Consider the following 26,995-nt stretch of genomic DNA (forward strand, 5'->3'; position numbering starts at 1 on the left):
TCCGTTCTAACAGATTTGAGATAATATCCAATTGTGGTTTTAATTTGCATTTCCCTGTTTATTCGTGATATTAAACATTTAAGCATATACCTCTTGGTCATTTATGTTTTCCTTGGAGAAATGTCTATTCAGGCCCTCTGCTGTGTTTAAGGTTATTTGTTTTATTGTTATTGAGTGTTTGATTTCCTTATGTATTTTGGATATGAAGCCCTTATCAGATGAATGGCTTGCAAATATTTTCCCTTATTCTATAAATTGTCTCTTTACTCTGTTGATTGTTTCCTTGGATATGCATAGCATTTTAGCTTGAAGAAATCTCATTTGTCTATTTTTGCTCTTGTGGCCTATACTTTTGGGGTCATATCAAAAAAATCTTGCTAAGACTAATGTCAAGAACATTTTTTCCTATGTTTTCTACTAGTACTTTTGTAGTTTCAGGTCTTATGTTAGTCGAAAATCAATTAACTAGAGATGTACAAATTTATTTCTGGGATCTTTATTCTGTACCAGTGGTCTACATGTCTGTCGTTGTATGTGTACCATGATATTTTGTTTATTATAACTTTTAGTATATTTTGAAGTCAGGTAGTGTGATGCCTTGTTCTTATTGCACAATATTGCTTTAGCAATTTGTAGTCTTTTGTGATTCCATACAAATTTTAGGATTTTTTTCTCCATTTCTGTGAAAAATGTCATTGGTACTTTGATAGAGATTGCACTGAATCTATAGATGGCTTTAGGTACTGGACATTTTAATAATATTAACTCTTCTAATTCAAGAACGTGGATATCATTTTACTTACGTCCATCCTCTTCAATTTTTCATCAATTTTTACAGTTTTCAGTGTACATATCTTCAACCTCCTTTGTTAATCTTATTTTCTAAGTGATTTTTTGGTAGCTCTTGTAAATGGGATTGTTTTCTTGATTTCTTTTTCTGATAGCTTACTGTTAGTATATGGAAGTGCTACAGATTTTATGTTTATTTTGATTAGCAATATTAAGCATTTAAAATATACCTGTTGGCCATTTAATAAAGTTTGTTTATTCTTTCTTTACCAAATGTATTTATTATTTGTCACTTTTTTTTCTTGGAGTATTTAGGGTTTTCTATAAATAAAATCATGTTGTCTGAAAAGAGGCAATTTAACTGTTCCTTTTTTTTTTTTTTTTTTTGGATGCCTTTTATTGAGTTTTCTTGCCTTACTGCTCTAGCAAGAAATTCAAGTACTATGTTGAATAGAAGTGGCAAGAGTGGATACTCTTGTCTTCTTCCTGATCTTAGAGGGAAAGGTTTCAACTTTTCACTATTGAGTATAATGTTAGCTGTGGGATTGTGATGTATGGCCCTTATTGTATTGAGATAAATTCCTTCTATAACTTATTTGTTGAGAGTTTTTATCATGAAAGAATATTGAATTTTATCAAATGCTTTTTTGTGTGTGTTTATTGAGATCACATTATTTTTGTCATTCATTCTGTTAACATGGTATATCACATTTATGTATTTGTGTATGGTGAACCATCCTTGCATCCCAGGGATAAATGTCACTGCTGTTGAGCATGGTTTGCCAGCATTTTGTTGAAGATTTTTGCATCTGTGTTCCTAAGGGATAATGATATGTAATTTTTTTTTCTTTTAGTGTCCTTATCTGGCTTTTGTATCAGGGTAATGCTGGCCTTATAAAATGAATTTGGCAGTGTATCTTCCTCTTTGACTTTTTAAAGAGTTTGAGAAGAATTGGCATTAGTTCCTTTAAATGTTTGGTGGAATTCAACCGTGGAGCCATTCATGTGGGATTTTATATAATGGGGAATTATTTTAAAATGTTTCATTCAATTTCCTTAATCATTATTGGTCTGTTCAGATTATTTCTTCATGATTCAGTCTTGGAAGTTTGTATGTTCCTAGGCATTTTTCCATTTCTTCTAGGTTATCCAATTTGTTTGCATATACTTATTCATTTTATTCTCTTAAGATCCTTTGTATGGAATTCTCTGTATATTTCTTTAAGGTCCATTTGGTCTCAAGTGTAGTTCAAATTTAATGTTTCCTTACTGATTTTCTTTCTGGATGATCTAGCCATTATTGAAAGTAGAGTATTGAAGTCCTCTATTCTTTGCAATACTATCGTATTGCTGTCCATTTCTTGCCTTGTATCTATTAATATGTACCTTTTTATCTAGGTGCTTCAATGCTGGGTGCATACATATTTGCAATTCTTATACACCATTTTTGAATTGATCCTTTTGTCATTATATAATGACCTTCTTTGTCTCTTTTTACATTTTGACATAAAGTCTATTTCATCTAAGTACTACCTCTATACTCTTTTGGTTTCTATTTGCATGGAATGAATATCTTTTTCTGGCCCTTCACTTTCAGTTTTTATATGACTATAGAAGGCATGACCACCCAGAGCATTCCCAGGGGATCTGGATCTGGGCTAAGCTCCCATGTTATTGCTGCCTCTGCTGGTCATGGGGACCCCAGGATCAGTATTACATAGAGCATCATGGCAGTCATTGGACCTTCTATGGCTTCCAAAGCCTCTGAGGAGTCACCTCAAATAGCCAGAACTCCATGGCCACAGAAAACCACAGAGTACCACTGTGAGCATCCTGCCTAAAACTTATCAGGGCTTGAAAACCAAGGACAACTTCACTCAAGATGGAACAAGAAAAACAGTGCCTCTCAACTTTCTCCATGTCTTGACCACAAAGTCAATGGTCATATTACATGATCCTTGGAATGAGGGCTAAGCTCTGTAGGCCAGAGTGGATAGCCAGGGTCTCTGGCTACCCTAACCCCTTCCTAATTGACTCAATAAATAAGAAGGAAAATCTCTTTCCATGCCTGTAATCATTCTTGGTCAATAGCTGGGAAGTTCTACAGTGGAAGAATGCAAGTATGCAACATTGGCCACTGATCCTCTTTCTCTTTAATAAAACTTTGCATTATGTGACCTTGGAGACCTAATCTATCTAGGGATGATCAGAGAAGACTCCAGCTGTCAGTTCCCTTCTTGGTTTTGTGTCTGGCTGGCTTCAGCTATGCATGGGAAGGGTGGTGTAAGAGGTGTGAGGATGCTCCCCAAGTAGGGGAGTAATCATTAAATCACTAGATAATTGAGCAGATGTAATATGCTGCAAATGTGGGAACTGAGAGTTGAAGAAGATATTCCCAGAGGATGAATAAAAGGCAAAAACAAAAAAGAAAATGAAAAACAAGAAATGAAAAGATATGCTTTGTAACGATAAAGAATGCAATCCATAATGAATATCTAGTAGTTAGGAATGTGCCAAATAGCAACAATATACATATAACAACAAATTAAGATAAAGACATCATAGAAATAAATATAAAAATTGAAGATGAAACATAATAGAAATAAAAAACCAGAAAAATTGTAGGCTTATTATGTAATTCCAACAGCACAGTGGAACTAATGGATGCATTTGCTTTAAAATCAGGAATCAAACATTACTGTCAATATATGACACTGTCTAAGTTAATGTTTATATTCAGGCACTAATTAATACAATTAGACAACTCTTACAACTCATCAATTTAAAATTAACCCAGGAGAAGATGGGCATAGACATTCTCCAAAGAAGGCTGTACAAATGACTGATAAGCAAATGAAAAAATGTTTAACATTGTTAGTCATTAGTGGCATATAAATCAAAACCACACTGAGACAGTGAGATACCGCTTCACAGCCAGTAGGTTGGCTATATTAAAAAAGACTAGCAAGCTGGGTATGATAGCTCAGCCTGTAATCCCAGTGCTTTGGGAGGCCAAGGTGGGAGGATTGTTGAGCCTAGGAGGTCAAGACCAGTCTGAGCAACATAGCGAGACACCATCTCTACAAAATATAATAAAGATTAGGTAGGCATGTTGGCACACCTGTGGTCCCAGCTGCTCAGGAAGCTTATGTGCAAGGATCACATAAGCCTGGGACGTCCAGGCTGCAGTGAGCCATGATCGGGCCACTGCACTCCAGCCTGGATGACAGAGCGAGACCCTGTCTCAAAACAAATAATAAAACAAAGATAAATAGTAGCAAAGTGTTTGTGAGGCTGTGGAAAAAATTGAGCATGCAAACATTGCTGGAGGGAATGTAAAATGCTGCAGCCACTTTGGAAAACACTTTGGCAGTTCCTCAAAAAGTTAAATTGAGACCTAGCATATGACCCAGCTAATTTCATGCCAAGGTGTATTCCCAAGACAATGTAATACATATATCCACAAAAAAAATATATAGATATCATCACAGCATATTCCTAATAGCCAAAAACTGGAAACAACATAAATGTCTATCAACTGATGAATGAATAAATGAAATGTTCTATGTACATATAATGGAATATCTTTTGGCAATAAAAAGAAACGAAGTACAGATACATGCTACAATATTATTGGACCTTGATAAATAAACTTAGGCATATTAAAATTTTAAGGCATATAGTTGAGCAGACAGGAGTTAATGAATTGGGCAGTGCCAGACCTCAAGCGACTGGGACCTCACCGAAGGAGTGTGAGGGAGAAGTGTTTATAAAGTATTCACAGAAACAAGACAAAGGCAATATTTGATTGGTAAAGGGAGGAAATAGTCTTAAAGTCCTAAGTAGAGATTCCTTGGCTATTTCTGATTGGTTAAGTTTGTTTGTTTGTTTGTTTTTCCCCTGGAATATGTTTACTCTGAGTTGGGTTTCCGTTTGTTTATGTCGGAGCCCAGAAAGCTAATGCCACCTCAGTCTAATGGCCTCCTAATTAATTACTTTAACACGTTTTGTGAAAGAAGTCAGTCTCAAAAGACTACATATTGTAAGATTCTATTTATATGAAATGTCCAGGACAGCAAATTCATGGAGATAGAAATTAGATTAATAGTTGCCAGGGGCTTAGAGGAGCTGGGGACTGGGGAGTTACTGCTGAGGCAATATGGGTTTTTTTGGAGGGGGTAACAAAAATATTGTAAAATTAGATAATGATGATGGTTACACTACTCTGTGAATATAATAAAATTCACTGAATTGTGCATTTCAAAAGGGCGAATTTTATGTTCTGTGAACTATATAACAATAAAGCTGTTATAAAAAATTACATTGTATACTTTTGAAAATTGACTCATGCAAATAGAAAACCAGTATATGCCAGGAAGTAATTTCTATGTGTGGGTTTGTTCTTTCTGTTGGCATACTCTTTCGGAGGCTTTGGAGACTCAGAGGAATAATGTGTCATTTAATTTGTCACCCACTATGACATATTAAATATGTTTTTAGAAACATTTTGTCTTTAACACTACAAGGTCCTTCAGATTTAAAAAGTTCTCATATATCAAAGGTTTTGTTTGTTTTCCCCATGGATGCTCAACTTTCAGATCCCGAAAAACTATTTTTGTTATTTAAGAAATTTATGAGTCTGATACATTTAAGTAAGAGGATAATCTCATACATTCATTCGAATATTCAAGTAATGTATATTGAGTGTTTGCAGTGTCCTAAGACTGCTAGACATTGGGTGTTACCAGCTGGGCATACAGCTACACTGTTGGCACTTCGATAGGTGAACTCACTTTTCCGTGGCCACTTTAACCTCCCTAGTCTACTCTCCACACAGAAGTCAGAATACACTTTTTAAAAGATAAAATACATTATGCTTAAAATCTTCCAGTGGTTTTTATTGACCTTAGAATGAAATTTAAAAGCCTTTATACTGACCTTTAGTGCTTTGCACATTCTGGCCTATGCTACCACTTTACCTTCATCTGGCACCACTCGTAATACTCCCTTGCTCTAGCCATGCTGGAGTTCTCTTGGTTCCTTTAGCGTTCGGTCTTCTCTCATGACTCTTGTTGGAGTTTTGAATGAGATAGGCTCTCCCCTGGCCATTCTCCCAAGCACCTTTATCTATAGCTAATGTTAATGCTACTCCTCATTTCTGTGTTGTGATAGATACCACTACCTGTGGGAAGCTTTCCTCTGTAGAAAAGGTTGGGTAACTTTGTAATGTAAACTGGCAACACTGTAACTTCTCTTTTACAGCATTTTGCATAAATGCAGTTATTTATTATCTATATTTTATATTGATTTGCAGATGCCCAAAGGCAAGAGACCATTGGTTATACTCACCACTGTATCCCTAGAGTTGAAGTCTTGATTCATATATGATTCCCCAATGAATATCTGATCATCAACTTAAGAAAGCTGGCCCTTATCATGCATTGCCTGGACCATAGCAATTGTCTCCAAATTGATCTTTTTGCCTGCAGCTTGGCCTTCTTGTATCTGTCTGAAAAAATGCAAGCCCCATAGCATGGTATAAAGTTCCGTTTGTAGTGATACCACTACATACAAACTTTATACCATGCTATGGGGCTTGCATTTTTTCATATCAATCTCATTCCAAGTCTCCTGACTTGCCTTCCCTTCCTTTCATGTTCCAGGTCTATTAAAGTATATGCAGCCCTTCATCCATTCCTCTTAACCCCATGTTGTGTTAAACATTCTTCTGTGTCCACCTCACCAGTAAAACTAGAAGCTTATACAGAGAATTCACTAGACTTTGTCATTTCTTTATCCCCAATGCTTGTTAAAGTGTCTGGCAATATTTGTTAAACTGAAATGACCTCAGACATCACAGCAGAAACTTCTTGATTTAATGCACTGAATTAGATTTAATTTCAGGCATTTATAATATTTTATTGAATCTTAAATTACTAACACTTCATATCTTCCATGAGAACACAGCAAGACAACTGTGATAATCTACGATTCTTCTAATGAATGCACAGAATGCTTCCATTTAAACTTTTATGCAGATAAATACTCTGATACTATTAATGTTGTATCTGCATTTATCTTAAGTCCTGTCAAAAATCCTGCTTATCAAATTAGGCTATTGGAAATAAGGGCAAGAGAAAAATAATAAATATTAAAACCACATTTTGGTAGAGGTGTATATAAGCTACTCGAAATAGCTCTGGGAGTGTTCCCACGCTACACCTTTCATCAATTCAGGAATGCAAACATCAGGCATTTGGACTTCTCCGTTGCATGTACTGTCTGGGTTCAAAGGCATCCCAAGCTGCCCAGGGCCTGGGGCAGGACTGAGGCTTCACTGTCAAACTAGATGCCTTTAGATTGTACAAGTGTATTTCTCATTTAGAGAATGACCGTGGTTCATCTAAAGAAGTTTTTAAAATTGCTTTTTTTTTTGTAGTTCACTCGTGTTCATTTAGATGTAAGTAGGTATTCTTTGAAAAAAACTAGTTGCATGGTCTTCATTAAGTTCAGGGAAAGCCTACACACAACAGCCACCTCCTAGAGGGAATTGTGGGTGGTTTCCATGCAGACTGTGTCAAAGGCTCTATGAAATCCTGCTATTTAAAGGAACGCTTTTACACTGTTGGTAGGAGTATAAATTAGTTCAACCATTGTAGAAGATAGTGTGGCAATTCCTCAAGGATCTAGAACTAGAATTACCATTTGACCCAGCAATCCCATTCCTGGGTATATACCCAAAGGATTATAAGTCATTCTACTATAAAGACACATGCACACGTATGTTTATTGTGGCACATTCACAATAGCAAAGACTTGGAACCAATCCAAATGCCCATCAATGATAGATTGGATTAAGAAAATGTGGCACATATACACCATGGAATACTATGCAACTATAAAAAAGGATGAATTTATGTCCTTTGTAGGGACATGGATGAAGCTGGAAACCATCATTCTCAGCAAACTGTCACAAGGACAGAAAACCAAACACCACATGTTCTCACTCAGGTGGGAATTGAACAATGAGAACACTTGGGCATAGGGCAGTGAACTTCACACCCCGGGGCCTGTCGTGGGGTGGGGGACTGGGGGTGGAATAGCATTAGGAGATATACCTAATGTAAAGGACGAGTTAATGGGTACAGCACACCAACATGGCACATGTATACCTATGTATCAAACCTGCATATTGTGCACATGTACTCTAGAACTTAAAGTATAATAATAATAATAATAATAATAATAAAGAAATCTTGTTATTTAAAAATACCCATTAACTGTATTAAGTAAAGCATTTCCAGTATTTATTTAGCCAAGAAGCCCATTTTTGACTGAACAACTTACAGATTTTCTCCTAAAAACACTTTGAAAAATCCTACTCTGAGGTACATTTCATTATTTCCCAAAGTGGTCATTTTAATAATTGTGCATTACTTGGGGTTTGGGCCACAGCAAATTTATTTTGGGGGAGGTCAACATCCATCCCCCAACAGGGAATGTGGGCTGGCATCTGGCTGGGTAACTTCAAGTTTATAGCTAGGCGGTTGGCAGCTGTGGTCATCCTCGATGGGTGCCCCACATTAAAGAAGGATTGGTCATGCTAAAATTTACCAAGGACTCTAAGAACACAGTTCAGAAACTGAATCCCTTTGAAAATTCTATGTGCATTTGATTGAATTAGATTTTTTGCAGGTGCAGCAATGTGAAAATAGGACTAAACATTATCTTGACCTCCTAAAAGTGGTTTATTTCCAGAGAGATGAGAGTAAACATGTCTCAGACAAATATCTTTGTCTGGATGCTATGCTTCTAGCTTTATACTAAGCAACCATTTTATTCAGTGATCTATCCACACGCACTGAGAATTATAATATTCACAAGGACCATTAAGATGGATTCTCTAGTTAAGAGCATACACCAAAAGCAAAGTTGTTTCTAGTTTAAAATATATATATATTTATTTAAATATTTTTAAATATATAAATATATATTTAATTTGAATATTTTGGTGTTTCTCACTAACTTGGGTAGAAATATGAATGATTCATAAATACTTTAAAAATATATAATATATAATATGGATTAGAACGTGATATCTTCATCATTTGTTGATCAATAAACAATATAATCTATGTAATTAAAATGCACATCACAGTCATTAGTAATCTCTGATAGAGTGTCCTTCATTCACATTGGAAAATCTGTAACCCAGAACGGAAGATAATACAGAAAAGATTTCCGCCCCACTGCCTGGTGTCCTCTGACTTTGCTGTTGCCTTTTTCATTCACTGATCATCAGCTGAGTAGCCTTAGAACAAGGAGGTATCAGGAGTATCACAGAACCACTCTTACCCTGTTCGGAGGCAACAAACGACACTCCTGGCCATAGTTTACTAATCCGCCATCTTAGAATTATTAAGCCTGTGGGGGGGGGGGGGGGAGAGATCATGATAAAACTAAGAGATGGATGAATACAAACAAAAATAAACAAGCAGCCAGGTGCGGTGGCTCATGCCTGTAATCCCAGCACTTTGGGAGGCCAAGGTGGGGAGATCACCTGAGGTTAGGAGTTTGAGACCAGCCTGTGAAACATGGTGAAACCCAGGCTGTACTAAAAATACAAAAATTAGCTGGGGGTGGAGGTGCGCGCCTGTAATTCCAGCTACTCAGGAGGCTGAGGCGCAAGGATCGCTTGAACCTGGGAGGCGGAGGGTGCAGTGAGCTGAGATCGTGCCACTGCACTCCAGTCTGGGTGACAGAGAGCGACTCTGTCATAAATAAATAAACAAATAAACCACAAGCCTTCATATTATACTACAAGCAAGCAAGATTTTCAAAACAAAGCCACTAAGTTTATATTTACGAAAAAATTGAAATAAGTAAGACAGTGTCCCCCACTCCCCTTTAAAATACTTTCTCGAATGCCTAAATAGTCAGACTTGGCCAGATGATGATACTAACTGTATCTTCTTTTCATCATTTTCCGTCATTCCTGATATAATACAGAACGTGGAGAGCCATCATGTCTTTTCTCCTTTCCTTTCCCCTCATCTTCTCTACCTCTGATGATTTCAGGCTTCTGGGACATAAAAAAGTAGTTTATTCCTAGAGTCACTTTAGAGACCCTTGTCACATCAGCCTGGTAGAAATTGATTTCTCAGGTTCTTGTTTATATGTATCCAAGAAATCTCTGAGCACCAGCTTTCTACTTGATACTTTCTCTCAGAATGCCACAAAGACTCTTTAAAACCCAGAAATCCAGAACTGAACTCATGATCTTGTCTCCCGAACCTAGTTACTCTTTAGTACATCCACTTAGAAACCTAAGAATCATCCGTGACACTTTACCTCCCACCAAATTTCCAATCCTGATTCCTATTGATATTATAACCTGAATATGTCTCAAATAGATTTGAGTTGCTCTTTTATGTACCCAACTATCATATTCTTGCTTGGAGATGATTGCAGGTAGATGTGTCCTAGTTAGTGTAATTTCATCTAGTCTCCCTCTCTCCTCCACTGCCCTATCCCCTCCCATTCCATCACCAGAATAACCATTAAACCTCAGAGCCTCAGAATAACCTTTCAAAAAATCAGTGGTAACCTGATTTTCTCAGGGTCTAATTCCTTCCATGGTAGGCTTGATTAATTTCTTTAATATAATCATCAGGACTCCATTTATCTGCCTTTCAAATGATCAGTCCTATTCTCTCACTAACAACTCCCCTCCTTCCTTGGTTAGCCTGGAGTTATTTTATAGATTTTAACCCAATAGTCAAATTCTTTGGACTTTATTCTATTAAAATAAAAGCACTAATAGTTTTCAAAGATGCTGGACAAGGTTGTTTATATTTTCAGCAACATTTGAATCACAATACTGGAAAGAAGTAAATATCCAACAGTGGGGGAAGGTTGAATACATTAGGATACAATCACACGCACACACCGTGGAAGATTATGCAAAGTTCATAGGCAATGCATTCGAGCTCTGTCCATTGATATGAAAAGATTTTGATGTTGTATTATGAGATTGAGAAAGTGAAACAAATAGAAGCACATATAATGCCCTAGTTTTGTAAGTTATTTCATTTTAAATACACTATTTTTATGTTTAGAAATAGATACACATATATATATATATAAATGTGTGTAAATGTGGTTATGTGAAAAGTACATGGACAGGTGAACATGGAGAAAACAGAAAAGAATGTGTAATGGTTTGCTGTACCTGATTATCTGGGAAGGACAAACTGTGAGTGGAGGTAATAGGGAGTGTAGGAGTTAGAGAAGCAAGCAAAATAATAGGAAAAGTCTATGGCATTAAAAAAAAAAAAAAATGAGAACCCAGTGATGCAGGACAGGCAAACCCCAAACTGGGACTTAGGCTGGGAGGGTTTCTTGCTTTGCCTAGGAAAGAACTTAAGGATCAACCCATGACAGAAGAAAACAGCTTTTCTGAAGCAGTGGTGTTCCAGCGCCGGGGGTGTTACAGCTCAAGCAGTGTTCCAGCTCTGTGACTGCCCCTGCAGAGCAGAGCTACTCCACAGGCAATGTGTTGAGAGTAGCAGCTCAGGGCAGTTCTGTAAGTCGTGTTTATACCTACTTTTAATTATATGCGGATTAAGGGGTGGTCTATGCAGAAATTTCTAGGAAAAGGGTAGCCATTTCTGGGTCATCTGGTCATGGCTGTGGAAAGAGGCAGCAGCTCCTGGGTGTTGCCATGGCAACGGTTAAACTGACATGGCATACTGTATGGGTGTCTCACAGAAAGCTGCTTCTGCCCCATCCATGTTTTAGCTAGTTGTTAATTTGGTCTGGTGTCCAAACCTGGCCTCCAAAGACAAGTTCTGCCTCTTACTTTACCAGGTTGTATGGTATGATCCTGTGTATAAAACATTACATGAGTATGTATATGTGTGGATATCTATATGTACACATAGATAAATTATAAGGCATATTTGTATATATCTACCAATCGCTGGATGTATTCTTGAAATAGGTGACATTTAAGTGACAAAATCTGTTGTGGAGATGTATAGAGTATAATTCTAATTTGGTAAAATCAGACAAAAAAGAATAAAATGTAAATATATGTGTTTGTAAATGTGAGGATAAGGTTATAGAAGGTTGGGTCTTGGCCTGTGTGCTTTCCCTACCCTGTCGGCACCCACCATTTGGGATTGCTGATGTACCCTTCCAGACATTTAAGATTCATTTATGTGTATAAATAACTATAACAATAGAAATATGTGGTATTATTTAAACGCCATACATGATACCTTATCATTTTCCTTTTTTTACTCATAAATTATCTTGACTTTCTTTTTTTTTTAAATACAGGGTCTCTCTCTCTCTCTCTCTCTCTCTCTCTCTCTCTCTCTCTCTCTCTCTCTCTCTCTCTGTCACCCAGACTAGGCTTGGACAGGGCTCACTATAGTTTCAGTCTTCCAGGCTCAAGTGATCCTCCCACCTCAGCCTCCTGAGTAGCTGGACTACAGGTGCACAGCACCATGCTCAACTCGTTTTTTAAAAAATACTTTTTGTAGAGACGAGGTCTCACTCTGTTTCCCAGGCTAATCTTGAACTCCTGACCTCAAGGGATTCTTCCACCTCAAATTCCAGAAGTGTGGGGATTACAGGCATGAGCCACCATGCCTGTCCCATCTTGATTTTTTTTTTTTAAGATTACAAAATGCATAAAATCTATATAACATACTATTGATTTTATAGTCATTGAAGAATGATGGGCTTTAGTTTTTGATTTTTCGTTATTCAAAATAAATGATCTATTGAGCATCCTTTTATATGCCTCCTTGTGTGTGTGTTTTTTTTTTTTTTTTTTTTTTTTTTTTTTTGAGGCAGAGTCTCGCTCTTTCGCCCAGGCTGGAGTGCAGTGGCACGATCTCGGCTCACTGCAAGCTCCACCTCCCAGGTTCACATCATTCTCCTGCCTCAGCCTCCTGAGTATCTGGGATTACAGGCACACAAGCATGTGCCACCACGCCCGGCCACCCCATTGTTCTTAAGTGTAGTTGTTTCTTTTGATGAGCCATGGTTAATGAGAATTACTGCCTGGTAGAAAGTACCCACTTAAAAACATCATAAAAACAGCCAATACCCCACCTCCACCTCATTAGAGGATTTACCAATTTACATTCACAGTATCATTAGGGACTATCTGGTTTCTCATACCTTGACCAACAATTGATACTGTCAATATTTAAATACTTTTCTGTTTGGTTGGATGAAATTATATTTTTAATTTGAAAGATAAATATTGAGGTTGGTCAGCTTTTATGTTTATTGCCATCTGCATTATATCTGTGACTTGTATATTCATATCCTATGTTCATTTATTTTTTATTTGGTTATCTTTTTCTTAGTTTTTCAAATATTCTGCATAATAAGCATTTGTCTATCAAATACGTTGAAGCTCCAGTCAGCAGTCTGTTTTAACTGCCTTTCTCACTGCAATATATGGCACATGAATGTTAGTTATAGGTGAGTAGATGTGAGGAATGACAAAGACAGAAAAACTTAAAAGATCTCCATGCGATCAGAAGGAAGGCATGATATTACGTTTGAGTACTCTAGGAAAGGAACATTTAAATCATCTCCTGCATTGTCATGTGACTATTTCCAACAAATGAGGTAATTGAGAACAAAAGTATTAATTCATTTGCATAAATGGCTATTAGCTTTGTTCTGGGGACTGGGAGAGGGATTGGTAGTTACTGGGAACAACTGTAAACACGGCCAAACAAAATACTTCCTGTGCTCTGCTCCACATTGCTATAGGACAAATCCCACCGGGGACGTGCAAACCAAATGCTGGCAAGGTTGATAAATAACCTCAAGTTGAGAGATCGAGAGCAATTTAATTTTGTAGGTGATATTTTAAACGCACCTAAAAAAATGGAAACAGGCAAGGAGAAAAAAAGAAAAGTAGAGACTGAAAAGTACAGGGTGACTCCGGAGACTGTAACACAATTTAGCTGAAGGGTAGGATGCTCAAAGTGGAGTGCTGGGAAATTTCCAGCTTCAGCTGTAAATTCACATGAAACAATTTGGCTTGTCTTCATTAGGAGATGGGAAGAACCACCAAAGGTTTTGGTTCAGAGAAGCAGTGTGATCAGAACTGTTCTTTAGGAAGATTAATCGGGGGATCTGGAGGGAAGGATTAGAGCTGAGAGAGTGTTGGAGAGAAAGTCAGCAAGGAAGCCCTTCCATCTATCTGAGAAGAGGTAGTGAAAGTTCCCTCTTGAGTGAAGGAAATTCCAGGGCAGGAGAGTGGAAGTGAAAAGGCGAGATACCTGATGAAAACAAAACAGCCTTTGCTTGCACATTTTGTTGTTGTTGTTGTTGTTTTGTTTTGTTTTGTTTCGTTTCATTTCATTTTAATTTATTTTATTTAGACGGAGTTTCACTCTTGTTGCCCAGGTTGGAATGCGATGTCGCAATCTCGGCTTACTGCAACCTCCACCTCCGGGGTTCAAGTGATTTTCCTGTCTCAGCCTCCCTCCCCGGTAGCTGGGACTACAGGCGCCTGCCACCATGCCCAGCTAATTTTTGTATTTTTAGTAGAGACGGGGTTTTACCATATTGGCCAGGCTGGTCTCGAACTCCTGACCTTGTGATCCGTCAGCCTTGGTCTCCCAAAGTGCTGGGATTATAGGCCTGAGCCACGGCACCTGGCCTGCTCGCACATTTTAAACCCCTAGCTGGTGCTGTTTCTAAAGCATCTTCATACGTTTTCAGCTTTGGAGGAGTAGAGAAAATAGGGTCATATTGAATGTATTCTCCATTTTCCTTTTATCTAATTATTTTTTTTTAAATTTGCTTTTTCAATTTAGGATTCTTACACCCACTGATAAATGAAATGGTCAAATTTTGATTTTACATGTCTAGAGATATTACTTAGCCTCTGAGTTTCCCCTAATTTTTTTTTTGTTTTTGAGACGGAGTCTTACTCCGTCCCAGAGGCTGGAGTGCAGCGGCGCCATCTCGGTTCACTGCAAGCTCCGTGTCCCGGGTTCACGCCATTCTCCTCTCTCAGCCTCCGGAGTAGCTGGGACTACAGGCATCCACCACCACGCCCGGCTAATGTTTTGTATTTTTTCAGTGGAGATGGGGTTTCACCGTGTTAGTCAGAATGGTCTCGATCTCCTGACCTCGTGGTCCACCCTCCTCGGCCTCCCAAATTCCTGGGATTACAAGTGTGAGCCACCATGCCAGACCACTTTCCCCTAATCTTAAACTTGCTTCCCAGTGGCCTTTTTTCCCCCTTCTCTGTGGTTTCTCACAACCTCAATATTGATATTGTAGTAGCTGGCCTTCTTCTCTTGATGAAGAAGAGTCCAGTAGTTTGTGGTACTATCTAACTCATGAGGGTTTAAAATGTCACAAAGCTCAATGGTCAGATAAGGAAAATTATTATATATTCTTGGAGATCATATGTAAAAATGTAATTGAATGAAGCTTTTCTGGTATGATCAAATTAATAGCACAATTTGGAATTCTACCCCCATCTGCATACTCTTGCCCTCAGGGTAGAATTCCTCTCTTTTCTTTCCACTAATAATTCAGGTTTTATCTAAAGATTTCCCTGGTGACCCTGGTTCCCGGTGATTTTCTCTGGCTCCTATACCAATCATGGCTTATAGCATTTCTTTGGCACATACTTTATACCCTATTGAGATGTTGTTTCTATTGTACTGAAATTAACTTTATATAATTATCAATTCATTTCACTTAGAAATTCTACCTCCGTAACTAGATTATAAACTCTTTGAAGATAAGCAATTGGAGAGTAAAATGTATTTTAGTTCTAGTTCTAGTTTTTATTGCCATTATTGATAATACTTCACACAATTAAAGAGAAAAAAAAATCCTACATTTATTTATTTATTTACTGATTTATTTACCAAATCCTCACAGCTGCGTGTGAATTAAGTATGTCTATTTTGCAAATGTCAAAGGATGGACCGAGCTTGCAAGTGAATTGATTAAGGTTGATAGCACGTATTCTAAAATCTGCAGTTGCCCGTTTGCTCTGGTGAGTCAGCATCCTGCTAACTGCTGCCAAAGGCTTGGCCTGCCTCGGCAGATGTGCAAGCTGCCATGACCCTCCAGCCAACCCCACATCCTTGAATATGTGTGCTCTGACTGCTGGGATCAAGTCTATGAAGCCTTACTTTCCTGTTTATACCAGTGACCATCAGGAACTGAAGGCTGTTGGATTATCCAAGATAAACACATTAGTCCAACCTGTGTGTTTGATCTCTCCTGCCTTCCCAAATCCAACACCAATACCTGCACTATCTCTGAAATCTGCAAGTCAGATATCTCACATTATGGTCGTTATTTCCTACCATTCCAGTTGACTTACTCCATTATTTTTATTTTTATTCAGTTATTGACTTGATATTCACAAAATAGATCAGTGGTTTAGGAAACTGTTTGCAATGCAATTTTAATTGAAAAAGAAGAATATAAAATAACTATGTAAAAATTCATAGTAAAAAGCTAATATAAAAAGGGCTGATGGACTCATGGGTGTTTTTTGCCGGTTTTAGAATAAAATGTATTCTCCTTTATTTCTAATCCCAAAATCACTTTATCTTATGAAAATGTTCAATGTACTTACTCTTCTCCTTCATTTTTTTTTCTCTTATTTCTCTCTTTACCAAATCTCCATTTAGATGATCTAGTACCTTTAAAGCATGTGAATACACTTCTAATAAGCCTTGGATAATGCTGTAAAGAAAGGCCTTTCAAATTCAGGTCATGTGTTTAAACTACATGTCTCCCTGACACTTCCACACTATGGAAAATGTTGTCTCACTTGTTTTGCAATAGAAATATTTTGGATCAAATTATATGAAACGAGGTCTCTACATTAAAAATATAATCATGTGGTAATGGCTACTGTCCACCAGAAAAAACAAACAAAACAGAATCTCACTAGATTCCATCCCTTCTCTAGGCTATGTCCCGTAAATCTGCCTTCTTTCTCCAAAACTCCATGAATGAGTTGTGTATTTTTTATTTATCTTTATCTCTTGCACCCCTACTGATCACTGTGCTTTCTTCCCTGCCTCTGTGCTCAAACTGCACTCTCCACAAATCACTGATAGTCTTCTTCTTATTAGAGTCAATGATTAATTTGCGTCTTCATTTTACTTGAACTTTCAGTAGCTTTTGAAACATTTATTCATTTCATCTTTAAAAACAACAACAGAAGTTTTCTGCATTTGCAGTTTGAGATAACCCACTCTGCCGGGCGCGGTGGCTCAAGCCTGTAATCCCAGCACTTTGGGAGGCCGAGACGGGTGGATCACGAGGTCAGGAGAACGAGACCATCCTGGCTAATATGGTGAAACCCCCGTCTCTACTAAAAAATACAAAAAACTAGCCGGGCAAGGTGGCGGGCGCCTGTAGTCCCAGCTACTCGGGAGGCTGAGGCAGGAGAATGGCATAAACCCGGGGGGCGGAGCTTGCAGTGAGCTGAGACCTGGTCACTGCACTCCAGCCTGGGTGACAGAGCGAGACTCCGTCTCAAAAAAAAAAAAAAAAAAAAAAAGAGATAACCCACTCTTCTGAGATTGGCTTATTTCTCCTTGAGCTTCATCTCAGAATCGTTTTCAACTTCCTTTGGTCTCCACATCTAAATGTTGGAATGCCCAAGAATCAGTCTTCAGCACTGTCCTCCCTCTGTGCTCATCCAACTGCCTGCTGTTGAAAACCACATTTCTGTACCTTGCATAATCTCTCCCTTGAGCTTTCAGTTCAAGTAACTAACAGCGTATTGGACAGCTCCTCTTGGAAGAGTGATTGTCATAGGAAGCCAAATATATCCAAGAGAGACTTAATTTCTTACCAAATCTCTTCCCTTAGTCTTCTCTATCTCATTTAATGATACTTTCATGTGCCCAGTTGCTTCAGACAAAAGATACCAGAGATTCATGAATCCATCTTTCTTTCACTTGCTATGTTTAATCCACCCTCAAGTTCTGCTGTCTTCTCCTTCAATAAATAGATCCAGATAGATAGACAGAGAGATCCAGATAGATAGATGTTCCAACTGTATCTCAGTTCTCACAGATCACCCTTAGCAAAGGCAGCATCATCTCTTCCCTGAAACACTCAAAACTTCATAGCTGGATTTACTGTTTTTATCTTGTCCATCTCCCCTCCCCTCCCCTCCCTTCCCTTCCCCTCTCCTCCGCTTCCCTCCCCTTCTCTTCCCTTCCCTGTCTTTGATGGAGTTTCACTCTTGTTGCCCAGACTGGATTGCAATGGTGCCATCTCAACTCACTGCAACTTCCGCCTCCCAGGTTCAAGCGATTCTCCTGTCTCAGCCCACTGAGTAGCTGGACTTACAGGCGCCTGCCACCATGCCCGGCTAATTTTTGTGTTTTTAGTAGAGACAGGGTTTCACCGTGTTGGCCAGGCTGGTGTCGAACTCCTGACCTCATACGACCTGCCTGCCTCAGCCTCCCAAAGTGTTGTGATTACAGGCGTGAGCCACTGCGCCCGGCCCCTTGTCCATGTTCTTATGCCCTGTGCAGACCTCTCTCCAAATGACAGCCAGTGTGATATTTTCTTTGAAACATTAAAGAGATCATGTTACTGTTATGCTCAGAATTCTCCAGTTACTTCAGAGCCCACTTAGAACACAAACTTAGCCCTTGGTAGAGCATGTGATCTGGCCAGTTTGCCTCTTGCTTTGACCCCCTACGCTCCCTATTACTATGTGGCATTTTTCGGTTGCTGTGGCCTTTCTTTCTCTTCTATTTTAGTGTTGTTCTCTCTGCATATAAAGCTTTTCCCTGTGATCTTCCCATGGCTGCTGCTTAATGTTATTCAGAACATAACCTAAATCCTACTTTCCAAACAAGTAGAAAATAGTATTTAAACCAATTGACCACCTGGTTGAAGCGCCCTACTCCCACTCCACCCCATTCCGCTACTAATGATGCATTTTTAACTAAATAACATTAATTAATACCTAAAGTTGTCTATTTAATGTCATAATTTTAGTTTTCTCACTAGACTATAAGCTCCTAGAGAGAAGGTTCCTTGCTCTATTCCCATCTACTAGAATAATGCCATACCAATAATGAGGGCTCGTATTGATTGACATTGTCATCTGTAGCTAAACAAGAACAAAAACTGATTTGGCTTTCAGTCTTTGAACTTTCTAAACAAAGGAGTCTTTAAAACTAGAAATAAGAAAGGAAAGAAAAAGAGAGAAAGAGAAAAAGGGGAAGTAATTGAAATCCTTGGTCAATTCTCAGTATCTCTATTCCTGACTTTGAGACAGTTCAGTCTGAACAAATTAGCCCACAATTAAGGATCGGTTTTCCATTTCTTATTTGACTACATTGGCACTGCAGCCTCAGCCTGGTGGTTTTACATAAAAGACTAGATTTTCCCGAAGATTTCTTGTATCTAAACACTTGTCACTTTGGCCTACAAGTTGGATTTTCCTTTAAGAGTCCTAAACTAAATGCTTTAAATCCACACACACAGTCAGTTTAATTAATAATTATGAATAGGAATGAAATGCAGATGCGCCCTCTGGTGGTGTAATATACAGGCATGCAAAAATAGCAACGTGGAATCAAGATTCTGTTCACAGTGGTGTCAATAGGAGATTATTAAAATGTGCTTCTGCTTCTCCCCGTCTTTCCCTTCCTCTCCCTCTTCCTCATTCTTTTCCTTAATTCGAAATATAATATGAGTTAGAATGGGAAGATTTATGACAATATCTAGCAGAAATCCGTATGGAGAAGCAACTTGTGGGAAATGGAAAGGATCCATGCCTCCAAGTAAACACTTTGACAGAAGCCCTTCTTTACTCTTTGCTAACCTTAGTGTAAACATACTTCCAATCCTTGCCAAGCAGAGATGGTATGTGTTTCCTCTCTTACTCGACCTTAACATTGCTTTATTTGGTTTTCCCCAAGAACTGGGGCAGTGCTTAATGGAGTCTTAATAATTTATAACCTCCTATAAATATTCCTTGTTGCAATGCTAGAATGTACTAGTGTTTTTAAAGTGGTGTTATGGTCACAACTTTTATATGTTTTCCATACCTGGCTTATGGAATTATTTGTACCTTGAATGTAGCATATCTACTCTTTGGATGGCAGTTGTTCCATAGTTTTAGAGCATAATATTTTGTAATCACTTTTTTCTTTTGTTTTTTTTTTTTTTTTTTTTTTTTTTTTGGAGATGGAGTCTCTCCTGTGTTCATACCATTCTCCTGCCTCAGCCTCCCAAGTAGCTGGGACTACAGGCGCCCACCACCACGCATGGCTATTTTTTTTTAATATATATTTTTAGTAGAGACGGGGTTTCACCGTGTTAACCAAGATGGTCTCGATCTCCTGACCTTGTGATCTGCCCACCTTGGCCTCCCAAAGTGCTGGGATTACAGGCGTGAGCCACTGCGCCCGACCTGTAATCACTTGTTTTTATTTACTTTTTTCATTTCTATTGATACAAATGTAGCAACATAGTAAAAGCTTTTCTCCTCCTCCTTTTTTGTGGGATGGGGACAGTATATTACATGAGTTCTCTTTCTCCTGCATCTGATTTTCCTTCTAACATTTACATTTTATATATATTTTATGATTTCATCTATTTGCATGGGTTTAACTATTGGCTCTATGCATGTGATTCTATTCATTAACTTGGTTTTGATCTCCAATCTATTATTTAGAGCTGTCTTTTAGAAATTACCTCACAATTAAAGCTCAAAATGAGAATTAATCTCTCCCTCCAAAAAACAGGTACACCGTAAACTAAACTTGTTCTACCTTCTAACTTCCATCTATCAGTGTCTGGCTCTGTAATCATCCTGATTACTAGGTTTAAAACCACCAAGAGCTTTAACTTCTTCTTTCTTATCTTGTATAGGGAGTCAACCCCTAGTCAAATATCATTCATTGCACTCATAAAGGAGCTTCCCCTTTTCCTCTCTTATTTCACTGGTTCTGAGTTTATTCCAATAGTCTCTTACCTCACCTATTGGAATGGTCTCTTTGTTGATTGCAATGACTATAACAGATCTTTCTAAAACAGGGCTCTGATAATTCTGTTCCCTTGCCCATTAATTATTAATATAGTATAATAGTCTGAAAAATCAAATCCAAATCTAATGTATCGGGTACATTACCTCTGCCCTCATAGTGACCTGGCCCAACTTACTACCTTCCTAAATTTGTCCTCTTTGGAATAAAACTAACATCATGGACTTTCTCTCTGTGTTGAAGAATTAGCTTCTCCAACACAAAGAACAGATTTGTGGGAACAGATTTTACCCCTAAAATCAGCCAGCTCTTTTAGAAACTATTTCTCAGAATCATAAGGGAACTGAACATGAGAAATAAACTCAAATTTGTTGTTATAACTGAAAAAATTACCAATGGTCTATTTCTTCTGGATAGTTTAAAATTAGCTTTTAGTATAATAATGTGAGTTATTTAATGTAAGGAAGTACAGCACATGTGTCCGCAAAGTACCTTGTTTCTTATTTTATGTATCATTATTATTATCAAGCATACATGCAGACTCATGCCTTATGTAATCTCTTAACTGCCTCTCTGTTAACACCAAGCATCCTAGATGTGACCTGAAGCAAAGCAATTAGTTACCCTTACATACAAGCGACTGTGAAGTGAGCCTGTGCCTCCTCCACTAACCCAGGTTGCTTAATAATCACTCGAACTACCTCAGCATTTTTTGCTTTTCAATTTGTAATATTTTAAACATTTTTGCTTTTCAACTTGTATTATTATTAATAAACATTAAGGAAGTACTATTGCAAAAGAAATAGAGATTCTGGGGTGGGCACGGTGTCTCACGCCTGTAATTCCAGCATTTTGGGAGGCTAAGGTGGGAGGATCACTTGAGGCCAGGAGTTTGAGACCAGCTCAAGCAACATAGTGAGATCCCATCCCTAAAAAAAAAAAAAAAAAAAAAAAAAAAAAAAAAAGGGATTAAAAAATAAGCCAGGCATGGTGGCATGTGCCTATAGTCTAGCCACTCTGGAGGCCAAGGTGGGAAGATTGCTTGAGCCAGGAAGTCCAAGGCTGCAGTGAGTCATCATCATGCCACTACACTCCAGCCTGGGCGACAGAGTGAGATCCTGTCTGGAAAAAAAAAGAAAGAAAGCAAACAAAAACAAAATGAAACAGAAGCTCTGCTTTTTGAATAAAATGAAAATAAACAATTTAAGTTATTCTTTACAAAGTTTTTTTGTAAAAAGCTTTGAAAATCTGAAGATTTGAATAAGACTGAGTGCACAGATGGGGGAGGCTCTAAAGATAAGTTTGTGCTTTTGCACGTAGTACCAAGATTACAGTGAGAATGGGGAAAGTCAACTAAGTGACAAGCAGTTGTTGAAACAAATAACTTGATCAGAATGATGGAAGTGATATGGGCTAGGAGCAACTAAGAGAGTCATTTCAAGGTGAAATGGGAACTTGAAAATCAGTGGGAAGCCTGGGAAGAAACTAAAAGCCGGAGTAGATAAGCATTAGGGAGGAAAACAATTTTTTGCAAGACACTTCAGACTGATTGCAGGGGAAAACGGTAGAGACCAGGGAGGAGAATTAAGAAGGAAATTGCAGTATAAGTCAAAGATGAAAAATTGTCAACATAAGTGTGGAGGTTTTTCCAATAGCAAGAAGGTACTAGTATTCAAAGGTGCCACCCAAATTGGCTCATCTCAAGGGAGCTAAGGTGACAGGGTGATGTCCTGATAACAGATGGTTTTCCTTTTCTTTTCAATAAAGTATGAAGTTGAGCTCCCTCATAGCAAGTCAACAAATATAAGGGCTTTGAAATTTACTTGCATTTATCAGAATCAGCTATATATGCTTGTATCTTTGGATACAATCAAAGATACCTTATAAGTCTATGGCTAGAGCATTTTCTTTTGTATTTGAAAAAATAATTGCAAAGATGATAATGGGGATAAAGGTGTTGCGAGGCTGGTATTTTTCAGCTCTCCGTCTGCCTTCCCAGGAAACATGGTCAATAGCAGTTACAATCTGAGGTCTGACGAGGGAGGGACAGGATGAGATAAGATTTCTCTGAACTCATAACTTCAAAGTAGTTTTATTTTCTTGAGTTTCAAAGATGAGAAAACTAAGATACATAGAAGTTCCATAACTCGCCTCAAACCCTATGGTAAGGCATACTGGATTGTGATTGCAGATTCTGTTTCCCTTTCTCTTTGCTTCTTTATTTCAAACTGTCCTATGGTGTGGTCAAATAATCTTACTCTATCCACTTAAAAACACTATCAACTTAGATCGTCTTCCCTGGGTTCTTGTTACTAGGAGTTGTTGATGAACCTACAGCAAACCTACTTTCCTCCATTTTTGTGAAGAATTTAGCACCTTACTAATAGATGTATACTTTACTATCACTACTTTTCAAAGTGGAAATTCACTTTGAGTCTTTTTTTGTTTTGTTTTTTTAGTAGAGATGGGGTTTCACCGTGTTAACCAGGATGGTCTCGATCTCCTGACCTCGTGATCCGCTCGTCTCGGCCTCCCAAAGTGCTGGGATTACAGGCTTGAGCCACCGCGCCCGGCCACTTTGAGTCTTTTACCACCTTGTCCTTATGCTTCTTTTGCTTCTGTCAATCATTTGCCCCGCCCTGTTGACTTTGCCTCTCTTCTATCTGTAACTCATGAACACTGTCACTACTGCAGTTCAAAATTAAAATTTCTTATTCAGAACTACTTGAAGAGTCTATTAACAGTTTACTTCCCTTGAGTAGTTTTCTCTCTCTAGTCCAACTTCTATAATGTGGCCTCATGCATTTACTAAACTTCAGCTGTGGCATTTTACATTTTGAGCAACCATCAGGAGCTTTTATCTAAAAAATAAAGCTCCCTAGCCTGGCATTTAAAGCCCTCCAAAATCTTTTCTCTAACTTACCCTTTAAATATAATTTCCTTTTATGATTATCTTCGATGAACCCGCCTTTCCAAGCAAAGCAAAAGTTTTTCAATTGTCTGTGTCAGCCTCATGTTTTCTGGCACCTACCCTCTGAGGACTTTTCCTCTGCCCATCATCACTGTTCTTTGTTCTGAGAAAATTCTCTATCAAATCGATCTCCAAGTGCTACTCTTGTCCCTCCTGTGCATCTCTGAAATCCACTTCTTCCATTTTACTGCTTCTTTTCCGACTTCAGGCCCTGACATTTTCCATGGGCCTGCTGAAGGACCTCTCTTCTCCCTCCGTCTGCACGGCTGCTGTGATGAGTTTTCTCATGTGGAAATCTGAAGCTGCACTTTCCCCACTTGGAATCTTTTGCCTGTGTTCCATTTGCTCTCACAAGTCCTTTAGCTCAGTATCCAAGTCATACGATGGCATGTTTATGTCTTTCACATCAGCCTTACCTCTTGCTACACCCATTTCTCACAGCATGTACTTCTTGTTCCAAATGCACAGTGTAGTTGCTGTAACCATGTGTTACAATGTTTGACATCCTTGTAATGGGTTGCTCTTGTCATGTTATATGACAATTGCTATTTTACCTGTGTAACTTTCATCTCAATGGTGTACATGAGGCCATGCCTTATTCATATTTGTATCTCTAGCATCTAACATAGTACGGTACAACAGATATTTATTTTTAATTTGATTGAACTGAAATATCCTCAACATATCCAGGTTCAATGGATGCTCCAAGTCTCATCCTGATGGGTAGTAGCCTTTCCCAGGGTAGTCTTTGCTGATATCCTTCTTCACCCATCACCCCCACCGGGCAAGGATCCTACCTCTCTCGGACATCCATTGTCAGTCTCACTTTTTTGACACATACAACTTGCATTTTGGTGATTAGAAGGATTCGTTTATTTCTTTCCTCTTAAATTACAAGCTCTATTAGGAGAAACTTTAGTTACTCCTATTTTCCCTATTATAACATTTAATATATGTGCTTTGCAAATACTAAAAGTGAAATAAATATGGGTAAAATAAATGAAATGGATACATAGCTTCTTCAATACTCATTACATGGAAAATCAAAGAGATCTCTAACTTTAAGGGAACTTTGGAATAATTTATTCTAACTTCTTTGTTGTGCGCATTAGGAAATCACATTCAAAGAGGTTCTGTTATGTTTTTAAGGTCTCAGTGTGAAGCAAGGAAAAATTAGGACAAGAAGCAGAGTCTCCTGATTCCAGGCAATGCTTTTACGTATTTCCAATTATATTACTCTGCCTTTTCAATTATACGAGGTATCATATAAATCTGCTTGATGCTTTACATGGTAATTACCTAATTTTTTCCAATGATAATTATGTAAATTATACAGAGATCTTTACTAGATAAGTACTAAAGAAACAATATGTTTTCGATGGGGATAAATTATTTTTTAAAAGTACTGTAATAACACCCTGAAAATCACACCAGTTTGAGGAAGAAGATGCAGAACTATTATAAAAGGAGATCTGCATATTAATATTCATTGTCATTTCTAAGAAAGGACCTTAAGAAGAAAACTACAAAGATATTTGCTTTTGGCCTTAGAATTCATTCAGAAAAGGACCCCATATTCCATAGCAAATTATTTCATTTTAACATAGGACAAGTATGTGATTAGTTATACATATAAATCATAAATATCTATTTTGATAAAGTAATATTACATAAATAAGTCCGTTTATTAATATAGTCGTCTGATTTAGCATATCTTGCACATGTATACTGCATACCACCTAAGTGTCCACAATGTCCATTTATCATAATTGCCATTTTATACAGATAATTTACTTCCCTCTGTTTGAAAAACTGACAAACATTATATATTATTTTAAAGGTTAATATTGAGGTGAAAGCAAGAACAGGTCATTGTTTTGGCCTCTACAAAACATCACATTCTCAGAAAGGTGGAGCATGATTTCTAAATGCCTTTTAATGTTTTCTATTTAAAAGGTAAATAAGATGTGTGGCCGCCCCGTCAGAACATCCACACAAAGCCCCCGTTGTTCTTTTGATCAGAGCAAAGAGAAGCATGGAATGAAGACCACTACAAGGAACAGTGAAGAGACGCTTGCCAACAGAAGAAAGTAAGACATTTGTTTTACAACCAGAAAGAGAAAAGAAAGTAAGCCATTAATTTTACAACAGAATAGAACATAATTAAATAGAATAAAATGCAATATGGATGAAAAAAAAAAGATCAACATTCATTAACTTTAAAATTCAGTGGCTCCATCTGTTCCATTAATTTAGAATATAGGTTCAACTTATAAGACCAAGAAAACTTCCTGTAATAATGGAACATTTCGATAATATAACATGGAAGGCCGTATCGGGGACCCTGGGCATATGTGACATCGTGCACTTAAATGTGGCCAGTGTGACTGAGGATTGAATTTTTAATCTTAGTTAATTTTAAATTGTAAATGTGGTTAGTGGCTACCGTATTGGAGAGTGAAAGACAGAAAAATAGTAGATTTACATGATGTGATAGGTATTACTGAATGTTTAACATATATTTTTAAAAGTTTAATAAAAAGAAGTTTTCATACTTTTTACATGAAATGCTAAAAATGGTTATCTGTTGATTCAAAATAATAAACATCCCATAGGGTTTGCTAACTCACATTTCTACCACTATGCCCATCATTATTTCACAGGTTAAATTCAGGCCTTGTTTTGGGTTCCTTTGCTTTTTAAATTGATGCTTAAGAGGTAAAGCTCTTAAAACTAGAGGAAATTATTATTTGTGTGTGTGTTTAGTTGACCAGTCAGTGTATGTCCTGGCAAACACTAGATTCTAAGTCAGTACTTTTTGAATTGGACTGAAATTCAGAATTTTATATTCATTCATGAAATAATTATTTCTAATAATACTCTATGAATAATTCATATATAAAGTATTTCACATAACGTTTCTATAATCTAAAATCTGTTTCTTTCTTTTTTGGGATAGGACACCTAATTGCCACATTCTCTCATCAGATGGGCTGTAAGCATGGGATAAAGATCTGGGCTATTGCTGGCTATTTTCTACAGCTAAAAAGAATTAGCGTTTTATTTTACATGTCAAGTAGCTGTTCTTTTTATCTAAACACCTACAATGATCAGCAATCATTTCTTGCACTTGAGAAATCAGTGTATTTTGTCTAGGGTGTTTGTATAATAAAACCCAGCTACAGAAGATCCG

At 37.7% G+C, this 26,995-nt stretch overlaps 1 protein-coding gene across 1 annotated transcript in view; it reads left to right on the top strand.

Moving 5' to 3' along the window:
* Positions 1-26,995, top strand: part of GPC5 (glypican 5) — a 1,536,710-nt gene that overhangs the window by 312,158 nt on the left and 1,197,557 nt on the right. Inside the window, exon 4 of the mRNA XM_030922397.1 lies at positions 25,759-25,892. Within this exon, the coding sequence (XP_030778257.1) occupies positions 25,759-25,892 (134 nt within the window). The remainder of the gene's footprint in view (positions 1-25,758; positions 25,893-26,995) is intronic.

This window comes from Rhinopithecus roxellana, chromosome 18 (genome assembly GCF_007565055.1).
Source record: "Rhinopithecus roxellana isolate Shanxi Qingling chromosome 18, ASM756505v1, whole genome shotgun sequence".
Classification (NCBI taxonomy): Eukaryota; Metazoa; Chordata; class Mammalia; order Primates; family Cercopithecidae; genus Rhinopithecus; species Rhinopithecus roxellana.